The following is a 14,848-nucleotide window of genomic DNA, read 5'->3' as shown; positions in this document are numbered from 1 at the left end:
GTATTGCCATGTGACACTCCTCACTGGCCTTCTAGCCCGCGGGCACAGCTCCTGGTGTCAGCACTAAGCTCTGCCTCTCGCTGGTTCCCCTCGTCCCCATGACTGTCCATGAATACAGAAGGCTGAGGGGCAGGTGCCTTTTCAGCTGCTTCTTCCCCACACCTCCCTACTGATGTCCGCATCCTTTATTTCCACTCCAGGGCAAGCCGTATGTCTTTGACCGTGTGTTTCCCCCAAACACGACTCAGGAGCAAGTTTATCATGCGTGTGCCATGCAGATTGTCAAAGGTAATGCGTGTATTTTGAGAGTGTACTTTTTCAAGCTCCCCATTCCCTACCCTACTCCCCTCTACCAGTGGTCTTTTTCTCTGCCATCTCTTCCAGATGTCCTAGCTGGCTACAACGGCACCATTTTTGCTTATGGACAGACATCCTCAGGGAAGACACATACCATGGAGGTCAGGGTTCTGACTTTTTATGGGAGAGAGGAGTTGGGAGTGTTAATGGGAGGCCAAGGAGTCTCGTGGGGGAGATCTAGGAATGAGGGCTCCCTGGTACAGAGGGTGGGCGGAGGGCAGTGTTACTGTGGAAGTTTAGTGGACTCCCTTCAGCCTGCTGCACTTCACTCCCTTTCCACTACGCCAGTTTTCTTCTTTTACCTGGAAAAGCAGCAGCAATGACCGTTCAACGGGCTGCTCAGTTCCCTCTTCCTTCCAGTAAAGGTAGTGACCATCCCCTAAGTCAGGGTGGTCTTCTTAGCAGCTATTACCTCTGTGTTCTGCCTCCCTCTGAACTGTGTGACTCCTCTTGAGCCCCAGCCTCATTCGGAATACCCTTCCTCCCCAGGGAAAGCTGCATGACCCCCAGCTGATGGGAATCATTCCTCGAATCGCCCGAGACATCTTCAACCACATCTACTCCATGGACGAGAATCTTGAGTTCCACATCAAGGTGTCAGGGCATGACCGCTGGGCATCCTCTTATGGGGCTGGGAGGGGAGGATCTAGCATGAACCCACCGAGGTCCTGGGCGCCCCAACTTATTCTCCCCCGTGGTTACCTAAGTTCTTCTCTGCCAAAATAGTCTCTTCTGCCCTTTCCCTCCCACCACCACTGTTTGAGTGGGTCACATTAGCCTCTGATACCTGAATCAGATTTAAGATAGGCCCCCATCACTTTACACTTCTCCTTTCTTCTTAACCCAGGTTTCTTACTTTGAGATTTACCTGGACAAAATCCGTGACCTTCTGGATGGTGAGTGGTGTGTGATCCCAGTGGGTGGGTCGGGGGGGAGGGGTGAGGAGGGCAAGGAAGAGAATGATCACAGCGTTCGTGGCCTCTGGGGCTTAGGTGCTGTTCGGTGAGAGAGGCAGCAAGCATACGAGGACACACACACTTGTACTCGTGGCCCTTGCCTTCACTCACCAAGAATCTCCAAAAACCGAAAGGGTCAGAAGATGAGCTTAGATGCCCAGGCCCACATACAAACCACCTCAGCCCCTAGCTGGGGCTGGAATCCTGCAGGAGGACGAACAGCCTTCAGAGTGAGCCGGGAATTTAGGCTTCACAGGGGAGTCCTCTTCCCTTTTGAACACACAAGAGTCATCCATCGGCGCAGACTCCAGGGTCACGGGGTTGGGTAGGTGGGGGGGTGGAAGTGCTGGCCTTGCTCACCCTGAGTTGTCTCGATTCAGTGAGCAAGACAAACCTGTCGGTACACGAGGATAAGAACCGGGTGCCGTTTGTCAAGGTGAGTGCGGGGCCGGGGCAAGCAGGCAGGGCCGGGGTACGGTGAGTGCAGGCGGGCGCAGGAGGAGGGGAGGTCGCGGCCCAGAAGCCGGCGGCAGACAGCCTGGGCTGGGGAAGAGTCTGGGGCCTGGGCAGAGGCACTGTCCTGAAGGGTCATTTGGTCACCGTGCAGGCAATTTAATCTGTAGACCAAAGTGTACGGGGTCACTGTCCGTTTGCCGCCTGCAGGGTTGTACTGAGCGCTTTGTGTCCAGCCCGGAGGAGATTTTAGATGTGATCGATGAAGGGAAGTCAAATCGTCACGTGGCCGTCACCAGTGAGTGGGGGACATCAGGGGCTCCTGAGTCTGGCGTCTGCCTCCCCTCTGTGCCCATGGGGGCTGAGGGACTTGACAGGGAGCAGGGGAAGGCTGTGTCCTCCTCCGGAGGAGAGATGCTTGTCTGTGAGACCCTACGCCCCTGCTGCCAGGGATACGTAGGGGCTGGGCTAGTCCCGGCGGACACCCCTCTCTCAGCGGGTGGGGGCGGTGGTCCGTGGAAGCTGGGGACTGAGGGCTTCGTTCCACAGAGTTTGGTATAAGGACTGTCTCGTCCTGCCTCTTACAGACATGAATGAACACAGCTCTCGAAGCCATAGCATCTTCCTCATCAACATCAAGCAGGAGAACATGGAGACTGAGCAGAAGCTGAGTGGGAAGCTGTATCTAGTGGACCTGGCAGGAAGCGAGAAGGTGAGGGATCCTGCCCGGGTGAAGGGGGCAGGGAAGGAAGCCTTGGGGGGGTGGCCTTTTTAGAACTCAAAATAACTCTCATTGAGCTAGAATTCACATACCGTGAAGTTCACCGTTTTAAAGTATACAATTCAACGTGTTTGTGAGGTTATGCGTCATCACCACTGATTCTAGAACCTTTTCATCACCCGTTAACAGTCAGGCCCTAGTCCCCCATCCCCCACCCTCTGGTAACCACTTATCTACTTTCTGACTCTGGATTTGACTTTCTGGACATTTCACATAAATGGAATGTTGTATAATATTGTGTGTGTAGGGGAGACAGTCTGTAACAAGAACATTTGGGGGACCATCTTCTTTTCCTATCCCCCTCTCTTTGGACTAAGCCAACTTATGTGGAGAGGAGGAGGGGGGAGCCCACTTGCTCTGCACCCACTCATGACACACCCTTTGTGCCCTGGTAGGTCAGCAAGACTGGAGCTGAGGGAGCCGTGCTGGATGAGGCCAAGAATATCAACAAGTCCCTGTCGGCCCTGGGGAACGTGATCTCGGCGCTGGCTGAGGGCACGGTGAGTGCTCGTTGGGGTCCTCACCCCATCTTCTGCCTTCTCCTAATGCCCTCACCTCATCATGCCCAATTCATGGGTTGCTCCACCCCTAGTAAGCACTACCATCCTTTCTTTCTTTTTTAAAATATTAAAAAAAATTATTTCATTTATTTGGCTGCGCCGGGTCTTAATGGTGGCATGTGGGATCTAGTTCCCCAACCAGGGATTGAACCCATGTCCCCTACATTGGGAGCACAGAATCTTTACCACTGGATGACCACTAGGGAAGTCCCATCCTTTCTTTCTTTTTTTTTTTGGCCATGCCATGCAGCTTGTAGGATCTCAGTTCCCCAACCAGAGACTGAACCTGGGCCATGGCAGTGAAAGCCTGGAATCCTAACCACTAGGTGCCAGGAAACTCCCTTACCATCTTTTCTGATTCCCCTGCTGAGTTTTTCTGATTCGAGGCCTCCTTTTTCCTCCAGAAAACCTACGTCCCGTATCGTGACAGTAAAATGACACGGATTCTCCAGGACTCCCTGGGAGGAAACTGCCGGACAACGATGTTCATCTGCTGCTCGCCGTCCAGCTACAACGACGCGGAGACCAAGTCGACGCTGATGTTCGGGCAGCGGTCAGTGGCGGGTCCCCTGCTCCCGGCCCCAGCCCCTGCTGTGCTCTCCGCTCAGGGCCTCATGAGCCTTAATGGAGGTCTCATCTCTTCATTCCCCTTTCCAGGGCAAAGACCATTAAGAACACTGCCTCCGTGAATCTGGAGTTGACTGCTGAGCAGTGGAAAAAGAAATATGAGAAGGAGAAGGAGAAGACAAAGGCGCAGAAGGAGACGATTGCGAAGCTGGAGGCAGAGCTGAGCCGGTGGCGCAGCGGTTAGCGAGGGGTCCTGCGGGTGCAGGGGCAGAGGGGGCTCCTCCGCCCTCCAGGGAGGTCTGTGCTTCTGGGGGGACGCGGCAGAGCCGTCACGAGGGAAAGCGAGAGGGGGCTGAGTGCCTTTATTCCCCACCCCCAGAGAGGTGGACGGTCCACTTGGCAAGAGACATGGAAGCCGGGAGGGCTCTGCGGTGGGCAGGGCGGGAGGAAGGGCCCGCGGGCGCAGCTGCTGCTTCTGCCCCCGTCCTTCACCTTGTTCTGCCGCTTCGCCAGGAGAGAACGTGCCCGAGACCGAGCGCCTGGCCGGGGAGGATGCTACCCTGGGCACCGAGCTCTGCGAGGAGACACCTGTCAACGACAACTCCTCCATCGTGGTGCGCATCGCCCCCGAGGAGCGGCAGAAGTACGAGGAGGAGATCCGCCGCCTCTACAAGCAGCTTGATGACAAGGTGAGGATGCCGGGCGGGGCCCGGGGGCGAGCCTGGTGCGGTGGTGAGTGAGGGATCAGAAACGGAGCTTATCCTGACTTGTCTTCTGCTTTTAAAAGAGATGAATATTTGTTATTGAAATGTGGAAGGTAAATAAAAACACATTGAAGAAAGTTTCCATCATTCCTCCTCCCACTATTCAGAAATAAAGCCACACAACTGAGATTATACTGTCTAACTTCACATCTGATTTTTTTCCTTCCGCATTATATAATGAGCAGCTTCCTACTTTGTCAACAGTTCTTCACTGAATTATTTTTAAATGGCTGCCTTACAGTCCATTTATCAGAATGCGTTTAACCATTTATTTATTTACAGGCCTTCTACGGTTTTGTATTTTGTTAGTGGGTTATTTTTGCTGTTATAAATAACTTTGAAGTGACTGTCTTTGTCTCTTGTGCATAAGACACTGCTTTGGAATGATTTGGTTAGCATGGCGTGCTGGGGTAGGATTTCTCAGTTAAAGGATGTGAACGTCTGAAGGCTTTCGCTGTGTCCTGTCAAGGTTATACTAACTTCCAGAAAGAAAGGAATTAAAAAGTGAGGGCAGGAGTCAAGGAGAGAAGCTGAGGAAAAGACTGCTTTCTTTTTAGGATATAGAGTTCCTTTCTTTCCTTTTCAGATATTTACTTGTTTATTTGGCTGCGCTGGCTCCTAGTCACAGCACTCAGGCTCTCTGATCTTCATTGTGGTGTGAGGGGTCTTGAGTTGCAGCATGGGAACTCTTAGTTGTGGCCTGTGGGATCTAGTTCCCTGACCAGGGATCGAACCCAGGCCCCCTGCATTGGGAACACAGAGACGTAGCCACTGGATTACCAGGGAAGGCCTAGGATGCTTTGAACTCAAAGCCTAAACTAGCTGTGTTTTTATCAAGATCCATATCTGCCCCAAACTCCCAAGTCTAAACTGGAACGAGCAGCTTCCCTTCATTCCATCTTATCCCCTTGCCTCCGACAGGATGATGAGATCAACCAGCAGAGCCAACTCATAGAGAAGCTCAAGCAGCAGATGCTGGACCAGGAAGAGGTAATGGGAAGGAGGGCAAGACGTGAGAGGAGAGGGCTCTGTCCATTCCTGAGAGGCATGCAAAAGACCTTTTCTGGAAAGATGGAAGAAGGGGCATTCTGCTTAGCAGTTAGTCACCCCAAGAGACAATAGAAATCTGGGGGCTTAATTACGGTTTTGCTTAAAGCACAGAAGCTGGAGTCTGGGTGCTCCTTCATTATGGTTCCCTATTTCTGAAAGCCCCATTCCTCTTGACGCTGGCTTTGACCCTTGCCTCTCTCCTAGAGCTATACCTGGGTTGAGGGGGGCTCAGCTTCCCCAGGCCAAGGAGCCGGCGAGCTGGTCACTGGCAGAGGGCTCCTGCCCATGACCCGCCCCTCCCTTGCAGCTGCTGGTGTCCACTCGAGGAGACAATGAGAAGGTCCAGCGGGAGCTGAGCCACCTGCAGTCAGAGAATGACGCCGCGAAGGATGAGGTGAAGGAGGTGCTGCAGGCTCTGGAGGAGCTGGCCATGAACTACGACCAGAAGTCCCAGGAGGTGGAGGAGAAGAGCCAGCAGAACCAGCTGCTGGTGGATGAGCTGTCTCAGAAGGTGGTGAGTGGCCAGCCAGGAGCACCCTGACCTCAGAGCACCCTCTGCGTCCGAGGGAACCCTGCTTCCTACGAGGGTGGTACCGTGTTGGCACCTCTGTGCTGTCCTTCACTTGGTGGTGGGCCCCTCTCCCACTCCATCACTGCACTTTGCCCTCCTGACCACTCTCTCTTCCAGACCCTCCTGCAGGGCTTGTGTTCTCTTGGTAGCAACCGTCAGGGTCATGCATGAAGGGAGAGGCCTCTGCCTAGGTGGGGGAGGGAAGCAGGAAGATGGTGCTGGCATGACCTGCGGGACTGTCCCCAGGCCACCATGCTGTCCCTGGAGTCCGAGTTGCAGCGGCTGCAGGAGGTCAGTGGACACCAGCGGAAACGGATTGCTGAGGTGCTGAACGGGCTGATGAAGGACCTGAGTGAGTTCAGTGTCATCGTCGGCAACGGGGAGATTAAGCTGGTGAGTGGAGAAGGACGTGGCGGCCTTGTTCAGAGCTTTCTTGTTCTGGGCACCGGTGGGAGGTGCAGGTGAGATAGTCATGTCCTCAGAGATACTGAGGGAGGGGGACAAAGATCCAGGAAGCACACCTCCAAACTAGACACAGGAAAACACGCAGAGGTTTGCATAGACTCAGCTGAAACACACATTTCAGATCTGCATACCCGGTGGGATTCACACTGCTGGATAAGGAAGCGGTGGAGATGTGCTTTCAGCAGGATTTGGAGATGGGGGCACAAAGTTAGGAAGGATACAGACAGATCTGTGCCAGTGACGATGCCCCATCTGGGTGATCAAGTGGATCAGTCTGACTACAGAATATCCTGCTTCTCTACAGAAGGGAAGAGGGTGACTGTCAGAACAGACCGTTGAATGCAGACAGGGGGATTCAGTATGAAAAGCCAGGTGGCACAGAGCTGCTAAAAGTTGTTTGGAACATACCTGTCCCGCTGGAGTCCCTGTGCCTGGGGGCGTGTGGGGGCTGGGGCGAGTGGAAGGAAGTGGATAAGGGGCGTCCCAGGAGCAAAGCGGCACCTCCCCGCTCCCGTGTTCACCCCACAGCCAGTGGAGGTCAGCGGGGCCATTGAGGAGGAGTTCACAGTGGCCCGGCTCTACATCAGCAAGATCAAATCTGAAGTCAAGTCTGTGGTCAAGCGGTGCCGGCAGCTGGAGAGCCTCCAGGTCGAGTGTCACCGCAAGATGGAGGTGACCGGGCGGGAGCTCTCGTCCTGCCAACTGCTCATCTCCCAGGTGAGTGCCCGGGGTCGAGAGCCTCTGGGTGCCGCGGGAGAGCGCGGGCAGCTCTGTGGTTGTGGGATGACTGCTAGCACCCGTGTTTCTGCCAAGGGCCTAGGGCCAACTGAAGTCAAGGACAGAGAGCTAGGGGAAGCAGGAGAGGGTCCAGGCCAGAGAACTGAAGGCACAGGGGATGCTGCCCTCTGAGCCAAGAGAGTCTAAAGCAAGCGTCTCCAGAGGAGTGGCCCTCGACCCTGCGTCTGGTGGCAGGTGTAGCAGGAAGTGGGGAGAGCTGGAGCTGGTGGAGGTCTGTGCTGCCTGGAGTTGGGTCCTTGACTCTATCCATATTCTTCTTCTCACCAACGCCCACCCCACCAGCATGAGGCCAAGATCCGCTCCCTGACAGAATACATGCAGAGCGTGGAACTCAAGAAACGGCACCTGGAAGAGTCCTATGACTCCCTGAGTGATGAGCTGGCCAAGCTCCAGGCCCAAGGTGAGGCCTGCTGAAACTTCCAACCCACCCATCCTGGGATCTGAGATCAGAGAGGGTGTTGGGCGGCGAAGCGACAATCATCCCAGGAGACTGCCTGTCGGCACACTCACCGAAGCGTTAGACTGAAATCCTGGAGTCCCGCTCACATGCTGCCTAGCCTGCTTTGGCATGTAGCTCATCTTACATGAACCGTAAACCCTCCATCACCCTCTATCCCTGCTCTATGAAGGTCGGCCGTCCTCACCCAGAAGACCATCCCTGTGGGCCCGTTCTAAGGGTAAACGTGCCCTGGGCGCCTGGCTGTCTGGTCACGGTGTGAAGCTCTGTCTGGAGGTGGTGGGTGGGATGTAAACCGCTTCCTCCGTCCCCCTCAGAAACCGTGCACGAGGTGGCCCTGAAGGACAAGGAACCAGACACGCAGGACACGGAAGACGTGAAGGCGAGTGGGGAGAGCGCTGGGGAGACCGGGGCCTGGCCGGCCGAGCTGGCCCTCACCGAGCCGGGGTCTGGGAGCCTGGCGCCGAACGTGGGTGGGGCTGTGTTGCAGAAGGCCCTGGAGCTGCAGATGGAGAGCCACCGGGAGGCCCATCACCGGCAGCTGGCCCGGCTCCGGGACGAGATCAACGAGAAGCAGAAGACCGTCGACGAGCTCAAAGAGTGAGCCCCTGGTCCCCTCGCCTCGCCGCGCCCACTCACACACCCCCTCTTGCACCCGGATCCAGTTCTTTAACTTGCACGGGTCATGCCCCAGCAAAGACACGACTTTGCAGCCCAGCTCCAGGAGGTGCAAGGAGTGAGGACTAGTCCCTATGCGCCGGGCTTCTCTGAATTGATAGCTCAGGGCCCCTTATTCTGCCATGGACTCGGTAGCCTGAGTCCGCCTCTGATACCCCAAGGTAGATGCGTCCACCCCAGGAGGACGCGTGTGTACGGGAAGGAAAGTGTTGAAGGAGTCAGTCTTCCCCCTGTCCCTCGCTGACGTCTCCTGTTCTCCCCAATGCCCCCTCGCCCTCCGCAGCCTGAATCAGAAGCTCCAGTTAGAGCTGGAGAAGCTCCAGGCTGACTACGAGAAGCTGAAGAACGAAGAGCAAGAGAAAAGCACCAGACTCCAGGAGCTGACGTGAGTGAAGGGCCCACCTGCAGGCCTGAGGCCACAGGGGCTCAGACGGCGGCTTCCACGTACCGCAGGGGCAGGACACAGTCTAGATGGGGGTGTGGTGACCACAGGAAGCAAGGTCCTCAAAAGGACAACTTGACGGAGAAGCGGAAAACAAAGGAGACTTCTGTTCGGTATTAGCCGACGTGCAAAGATGTGGGTGGTGTTCCGTGAAGTGTAAAAAGCAGGTTATCACCAGTAGGAATGGTGTAATCTCGTAACATTTATGTGAGATCCACATGCATGGAAGAGTCTGGAAAGATGGATACCAGAATGCTCACCGTGGTTTGATCTGTAAGTGGTAGAATCATGGGCTTCTTATGGAACTCATCTTACTTGTCTAATTTATGCACTGTGAACATGGGTAACTAGTATAGTAAGTGATAATAAAATAGATCAAGGAATGGAGGAGAAAGGACGGAGGGGCAGGGTGGCAGGGTGGCCCTGAGTGGTTTTCCTGTCTCTGTCTTCCTCCAGATTTCTGTACGAGCGACATGAGCAGTCCAAGCAGGACCTCAAGGGTCTGGAGGAGACAGTTGTGAGTGACTTCCCTTCTGCGCCAAGTCATCGGCGGTGGGGGGTGGGGAGGGGTAGCTTTAGAGTCCAACCCGCCCCCTGATTTCTTCTGCACCCTATTTCTCCTGGCTTTCTGTGAAGTAAGTCTGTGGTATGATCAGGACACACCTTTTTGTAAAAAGATGAGTGACTCACTTGTCTGGAGAGACTGAAGGATCCAGTAGTTTTGGAGGGGGAACGGTGGTGACCCCTTATTTGGTGGCCCCAGATTTTTCATTATTCTTTGCAGGCCCGGGAACTCCAGACCCTCCACAACCTTCGCAAACTGTTCGTTCAAGACGTCACGACTCGAGTCAAGAAAGTGAGTGCTGCCTCGGGGTCTTCCCGGCCCCCGTGTCCCCCTCCTGTCCTCAGGTTTCTCCAGCCCCTGTGGCCTTCCCTGGGGCTTCTGGGCCCGGCCTGAGTGGGTCCTGCGTGGCCTCAGGATGGCCGTATCTTTCCCCGGCCCTGTCTCTTCTCAGAGTGCAGAAATGGAGCCCGAGGACAGTGGGGGGATTCACTCCCAAAAGCAGAAGATTTCCTTTCTTGAGAACAACTTGGAACAGCTTACAAAGGTTCACAAACAGGTGAGGGTGAGGGCAAGGGGTGAAGAGAACTCTTGAGGCCTGGGATCCCTAAATCCTCAGAGGCCCTTGGATTTAGAAAACTCTTATTGCATGTTTTCCTTCCCTTTCCCCCTTCCCTTTCCTACTGACCCCTTCTCTATGCTGTATTTGGTTCCACGTTTACCCTGTTCTTGGTTCTATGCCTGTTTTCCCTTTCCCAAAGCTCCCAGCCTGCCTCTGCTCAAGTGGAATTCCCAGGCCTGTGTTGTTGGAGGGTGAGGTGGAAACCAATAGAAGTTTCAGAGGCGTGGGCCTGGGACTGCGTGAGGGGCGCTGGGCAGACCTTAGCCGGAGTGGAGAGCACTGAGCTAGAGGCAGCCAGGGGAGCGGGGCTTTCTCTCGCGGCGAGGACGCCCATCTGCCTCGGCCTGGGGCAGGCACGCAGAGAAATGGTGCGATGTTGTCCCCGAGGCCCCGGCAGCCCCTGGTCGGGCCAGTGAAAGCTGCTGTGTATTAAGTCGGTGCCTCTCTGTCCCCCTCCTTGCTGCGGTTCCTTAGGTGGAAGCCTGGGTTTCAAAGGTATGGGCTGGGGAGGTGGCAGGGGCAGTCCAAAGGAGTCAGGACAGGAAATGTTTGGTGCACACAGCAGGTGGCCCTCCCTAGAGCCGGCCAGCTGAGCCTTGAAGACCGTGCAACACACTGTCAGCTGGCTCTTCAAACAATTCTGAAAATAAACCCTGACCTATTCTTCATTCCTGTCCTTTCAAATCCACCTTAAAATGCCTTTTACGCTCATATTCTCATTAAACTGGGGCTTCAGCTTTTCTTCTTCCCAGTGCCATACCCAGCATATACAGCCAATACCCAGGACACCTTCTTATTTTTTTAATGAGAAAAAAAAAAAAATCCTAGCGCTGTGGCCCAATGATGCTTCACAGGGTTTATTTTATTTGGACCTGCAGAACGCCTTCCTACCATCTTTTCCCCTGTGCTTACTATCCAACAGTGTGACAATGTTACAGAAAAGTTAAAGGACAGACAAACATTTGTTATCAGTTTTGCCATTCTTTTTAATTTCTGTGTTCATTTCTTTCTCTCTCCAAGTACATGTTACATTGCCTGCCTCCCTGCCCCCCAGCAACTTTTTATTGTGGTAAAATACACATAACATAAAATTTGCCACCTTTAATCATTCGCAGTGTACCATTCGCAGTATTAAATCCATTCCTAATGTTGTGCAACCATCCCTACCATCCCGCTCCATAAATCTTTTCATCTTGTAGAACTGAAACTCCACCCCTATTAAGTAATAACCTCATTCCTCACTCTCCCCAACCCCTGCCAACCCCCATTCTACTTTCTGCCTCTTTAACTTTGACTAAGAGTCTCAGTAGCATCTAAGTGCAGTAACCTGGAATTTGTCCTTCTGCACCTGGTTCACTGGACTTAGCATAATGTCCTCCAAGTTCATCTGCACTGTGGCACACTTCAGGACATCACAGGCCGTTTTCTCCCTCCCTCTCCACCCCCCACCCCCATGCCTCTGTTCTAAGTCTCAAAGACCAGAAACTACTCACCTATAGGCTAGGACTCCTCCTAATTTCATCCTTCAGGGGACACAAGACTAGAAAGGAAAACACCAGAGATGTAGAAACCTCTCAGTTAAATAGGACCTTAAATAGCCAGGGCTGCAGCCCGTGACAAATTGAACTGAGTTACTGTCACAGCAAAAACATTGTTTATGATCTGGAAGTTGTCCAAAATGAAAGGGACAATTCTCCCAGTGTCCCCTGCTGCATCGATGTACCTGATATCTCCCAAGGCCGGCTCCTTCTGCAATCTGTAGGCCCCCAGTCATCGTGTGAGACCTTGTAAAAAGGTCAGGCAGTCTCTTCTGGCTGCAAACTGGTTGCTACCATTGCTTTAGCTTAATTGTAATGGGGAGAGGGCCAGCCCAGGAAATCCTCGAATGTGAAGGTAATGAGCACAAATGTTTGTGAGACCTCAAACATTTTCTTTCCTTCCTGTGGGGCAGCCGTGTGGATGTGTGTGTGTGTGGGGGGGTGCGCCTGTATTCCAGCTTCTGCTCCTGCTCTGCACTGCACTGAACCTGTGCTCAGCCCCACATCCCCCCTCCAGACTGCTACCGTGCTCTCGCTGACTTGCCCTGTGCATGCCCACATAGCCATCTCTGGGGAAGGGGGTGCCTTGTCCCCATGGTTGCCCTGGGGCTGTTGGTCTGGCACCAGCTGTGAGATCCTGGGGGTTTGGTGGTGGTCAGGCCAGGAAGAGACAAGAACAGGGCATGTCACACGAGTTCTAGGCAAAAAATTGAAGATTAATCTGTAGCATGCATCATTCCTTGGTTCAAATTTTTTTTTTTAAGTGACTTAAAAAAAAAAAAAGAGTTCTGGGCTACAGAGGAGTTGACAGGTTGTGCTGCTCAGAAAACGATGTAACTTTTTAATGCCTGACCCCTGTTTGCTGAAGGAGGAAGGAAAGAACCTTCCAGAGCAGCAGCTAGGTAAAGGGGATGAGGCCCTTGGAGGAAACATGGCGCGCACCCTCCCTGACGGGACTCTTCTGTGTCCTCTCCCCTGCCCGCACCTCCGTCTCCGGCGCCGCTGACCCGGGCCCACCCACAGCTGGTACGTGACAATGCAGACCTGCGTTGTGAGCTTCCTAAACTGGAAAAACGACTTAGGGCTACGGCTGAGAGAGTTAAGGCCCTGGAGGGTGCACTGAAGGAGGCCAAGGAGGGCGCCATGAAGGACAAGCGCCGGTACCAGCAGGAGGTGGACCGCATCAAGGAGGCCGTGCGGTACAAGAGCTCCGGCAAGCGGGGCCACTCCGCCCAGATTGGTGAGCGGGCCGTGGGGTCACACCCCGGGGGTCCTGGCACGTTCCTCCACGTGAAGCAGCCCCGCCACTCCCGCCCCAAAAAGTAGGCGGTGGATTGTTACCTTATAAGCAACTCAGTTCAACTGGAGCTCGGGCCCAGGGTGACCGCAGAGTCACAGGCAGTCTCTTCACGGTCGTTTGCCTTTCTTTGCCGCAGCCAAACCCGTCCGGCCTGGCCACTACCCGGCATCTTCACCCACCAACCCCTATGGCACCCGGAGCCCCGAGTGCATCAGTTACACCAACAGCCTCTTCCAGAACTACCAGAACTTGTACCTGCAGGCCGCGCCTAGCTCCACCTCAGACATGTAGTGAGTGACTGTGGGCGCAGGCGGGGCCCCAACCCGAGGCTCTCTGCACCTCACAAGACATAAGGCTGGGTTAATTATTGGGTGAGATGCAATTCTTTTCCTCAGTAGCTTCATTTCTAACCCTTGCTCAACTTCAGACCTTTGATTAGAAGGTGGGCATCTGCCCTCCTAATCTTCGGCGATGTTTGTTGTCTTCTGGTCTTGGGGGCAGGGTGGACGGCTCCATCCCTGAGGGTGAGTGTGGATCTGTGGTCCTTGGAATAGTGGAAGGTGGGTATTAGATGTTGCATCTCTTTCCTCTTCTCCATCCAGCTTCGCAAACTCCTGTACCAGCAGTGGGGCCACATCTTCTGGCGGCCCCTTGACTTCCTACCAGAAGGCCAACATGGACAATGGTGAGTGGACAAGATGGGAAACCCAGCCTTTGGGAGCCCCGGGGCACACTGGAAAGTATCAGAAGAATAAGTGACCCTGTGCCCGCAGCTCAAACACTCCGCATCCCTTCAGGGTCTCGGACTCTTAGAAGTGGGGTCTCATGCCTGTCCCCACCATTCCCTTCCCTCCCCTTCTCCTCTCCTGTGTGAGGGCTCAGGGTGACTTTTTGTCAAACAAAATAATGATGCAGCTCAGAGTGGGTGAAGACAGAGTGCCACAGACCAAGATGGCAACTATGTTCCCAAGACTCTTACCTTTCTCTTCAAGGAGTTAGGATGAGAGAGGGTTTGAGCAGATGGTTTGTAACACATCTCTTTTTTCCCTTCTTCCAATCCTGTGTTCTCCACGGTGATCTCTGCAGGAAATGCCACAGATATCAATGACAATAGGTACGCCAGTCCCCAAGCTCTTGGGCTCTCTGGGTGAGAACAGGAGAAATTTCCCTTGTGCCCAGTTTAGGGGCTCCCCAGAGCCTTTGGGGAGAGGAGGAGGAAATGAGAGCCATTCTCACCATCACCGTGTTGTTCGGGAGGTCCAGTCCTGCCCCTGCCTCTGTGTAGAACACTGTCCCCTCCTCCAGTCCGCCCGATGGCTCCTCGCCATTGCAGCTGTGAGGGTCAGGGAGGGGGAACTGCCCTGGACGTCTGATGACCTGGATTTCTCTCCTGTGTTGGGGAACTTTGTGACCTTGGGCAGATCAGCTCCATCTCTCTGGCCTTGATTTGCCTGGTGTTGCTGTCCTTGGTTATCTCACAGGCTGGCTGGGAGAGCCAAGTGACAGGAATGCTGTCATTTATATGGGAGCTGACAACCCTGTGATTGTGCTGGGTCTCTTCTTCCAGGAGTGACCTGCCTTGCGGCTACGAGGCTGAGGACCAGGCCAAGCTGTTCCCTCTCCACCAAGAGACGGCGGCCAGCTAATCTCCCACGGGGGCTGCCGTGGACCTGCACTTTCAGGTAGCTTCAGGCCGCTTCCTCTGAGCAGCCTCGGGTTGCTTCTTTCCTAGCCCTCGGCTTCTTTGTTTCTCCCGCTTTTTTAATCATCTCAGAACTTTTACTAAATCGTTGTCCCTCCACTCCTGCTATCCCCCTCCTAGGGGCTCCAGCAGAACTGCCCGGCGTCCCCTGCACACGGGCCCCTCCCTCCTGCCTTGGGCCTGGTGATAGCGGTAGCCACAGTACTGCCTTTCTGCCACTAGGGG

General features: G+C 54.3%; 1 protein-coding gene across 4 annotated transcripts in view; it reads left to right on the top strand.

Annotated features, from left to right (window-relative positions):
- The window catches only part of KIF5A (kinesin family member 5A), a 28,233-nt gene that overhangs the window by 10,328 nt on the left and 3,057 nt on the right, over positions 1-14,848 (top strand). The window contains exons 2-29 of one of the 4 annotated variants that reach the window (XM_043888973.1): positions 201-288; positions 385-458; positions 847-951; positions 1,205-1,253; positions 1,694-1,749; positions 1,977-2,064; positions 2,354-2,478; positions 2,943-3,047; positions 3,512-3,660; positions 3,765-3,913; positions 4,188-4,363; positions 5,360-5,428; positions 5,796-6,002; positions 6,306-6,452; positions 7,053-7,241; positions 7,605-7,722; positions 8,097-8,161; positions 8,270-8,379; positions 8,741-8,842; positions 9,356-9,416; positions 9,684-9,755; positions 9,916-10,020; positions 10,558-10,578; positions 12,645-12,861; positions 13,058-13,211; positions 13,524-13,606; positions 14,008-14,035; positions 14,489-14,603. In XM_043888973.1, coding sequence (XP_043744908.1) covers positions 201-288; positions 385-458; positions 847-951; positions 1,205-1,253; positions 1,694-1,749; positions 1,977-2,064; positions 2,354-2,478; positions 2,943-3,047; positions 3,512-3,660; positions 3,765-3,913; positions 4,188-4,363; positions 5,360-5,428; positions 5,796-6,002; positions 6,306-6,452; positions 7,053-7,241; positions 7,605-7,722; positions 8,097-8,161; positions 8,270-8,379; positions 8,741-8,842; positions 9,356-9,416; positions 9,684-9,755; positions 9,916-10,020; positions 10,558-10,578; positions 12,645-12,861; positions 13,058-13,211; positions 13,524-13,606; positions 14,008-14,035; positions 14,489-14,567 — 2,991 coding nt within the window. In that variant the 3' untranslated portion in view covers positions 14,568-14,603. Of the gene's footprint in view, positions 1-200; positions 289-384; positions 459-846; positions 952-1,204; positions 1,254-1,693; positions 1,750-1,976; positions 2,065-2,353; positions 2,479-2,942; positions 3,048-3,511; positions 3,661-3,764; positions 3,914-4,187; positions 4,364-5,359; positions 5,429-5,795; positions 6,003-6,305; positions 6,453-7,052; positions 7,242-7,604; positions 7,723-8,096; positions 8,380-8,740; positions 8,843-9,355; positions 9,417-9,683; positions 9,756-9,915; positions 10,021-10,557; positions 10,579-12,644; positions 12,862-13,057; positions 13,212-13,523; positions 13,607-14,007; positions 14,036-14,488; positions 14,604-14,848 lie in introns of all 4 variants that reach the window. The other 3 variants (XM_043888957.1, XM_043888979.1, XM_043888965.1) reach the window with 3 other exon arrangements.

The sequence above is a fragment of the Cervus elaphus genome, chromosome 3 (genome assembly GCF_910594005.1).
Source record: "Cervus elaphus chromosome 3, mCerEla1.1, whole genome shotgun sequence".
Classification (NCBI taxonomy): Eukaryota; Metazoa; Chordata; class Mammalia; order Artiodactyla; family Cervidae; genus Cervus; species Cervus elaphus.
Note: the sequence above shows the minus strand (reverse complement) of the source record. Positions and strands in the feature narration are given on the sequence as shown.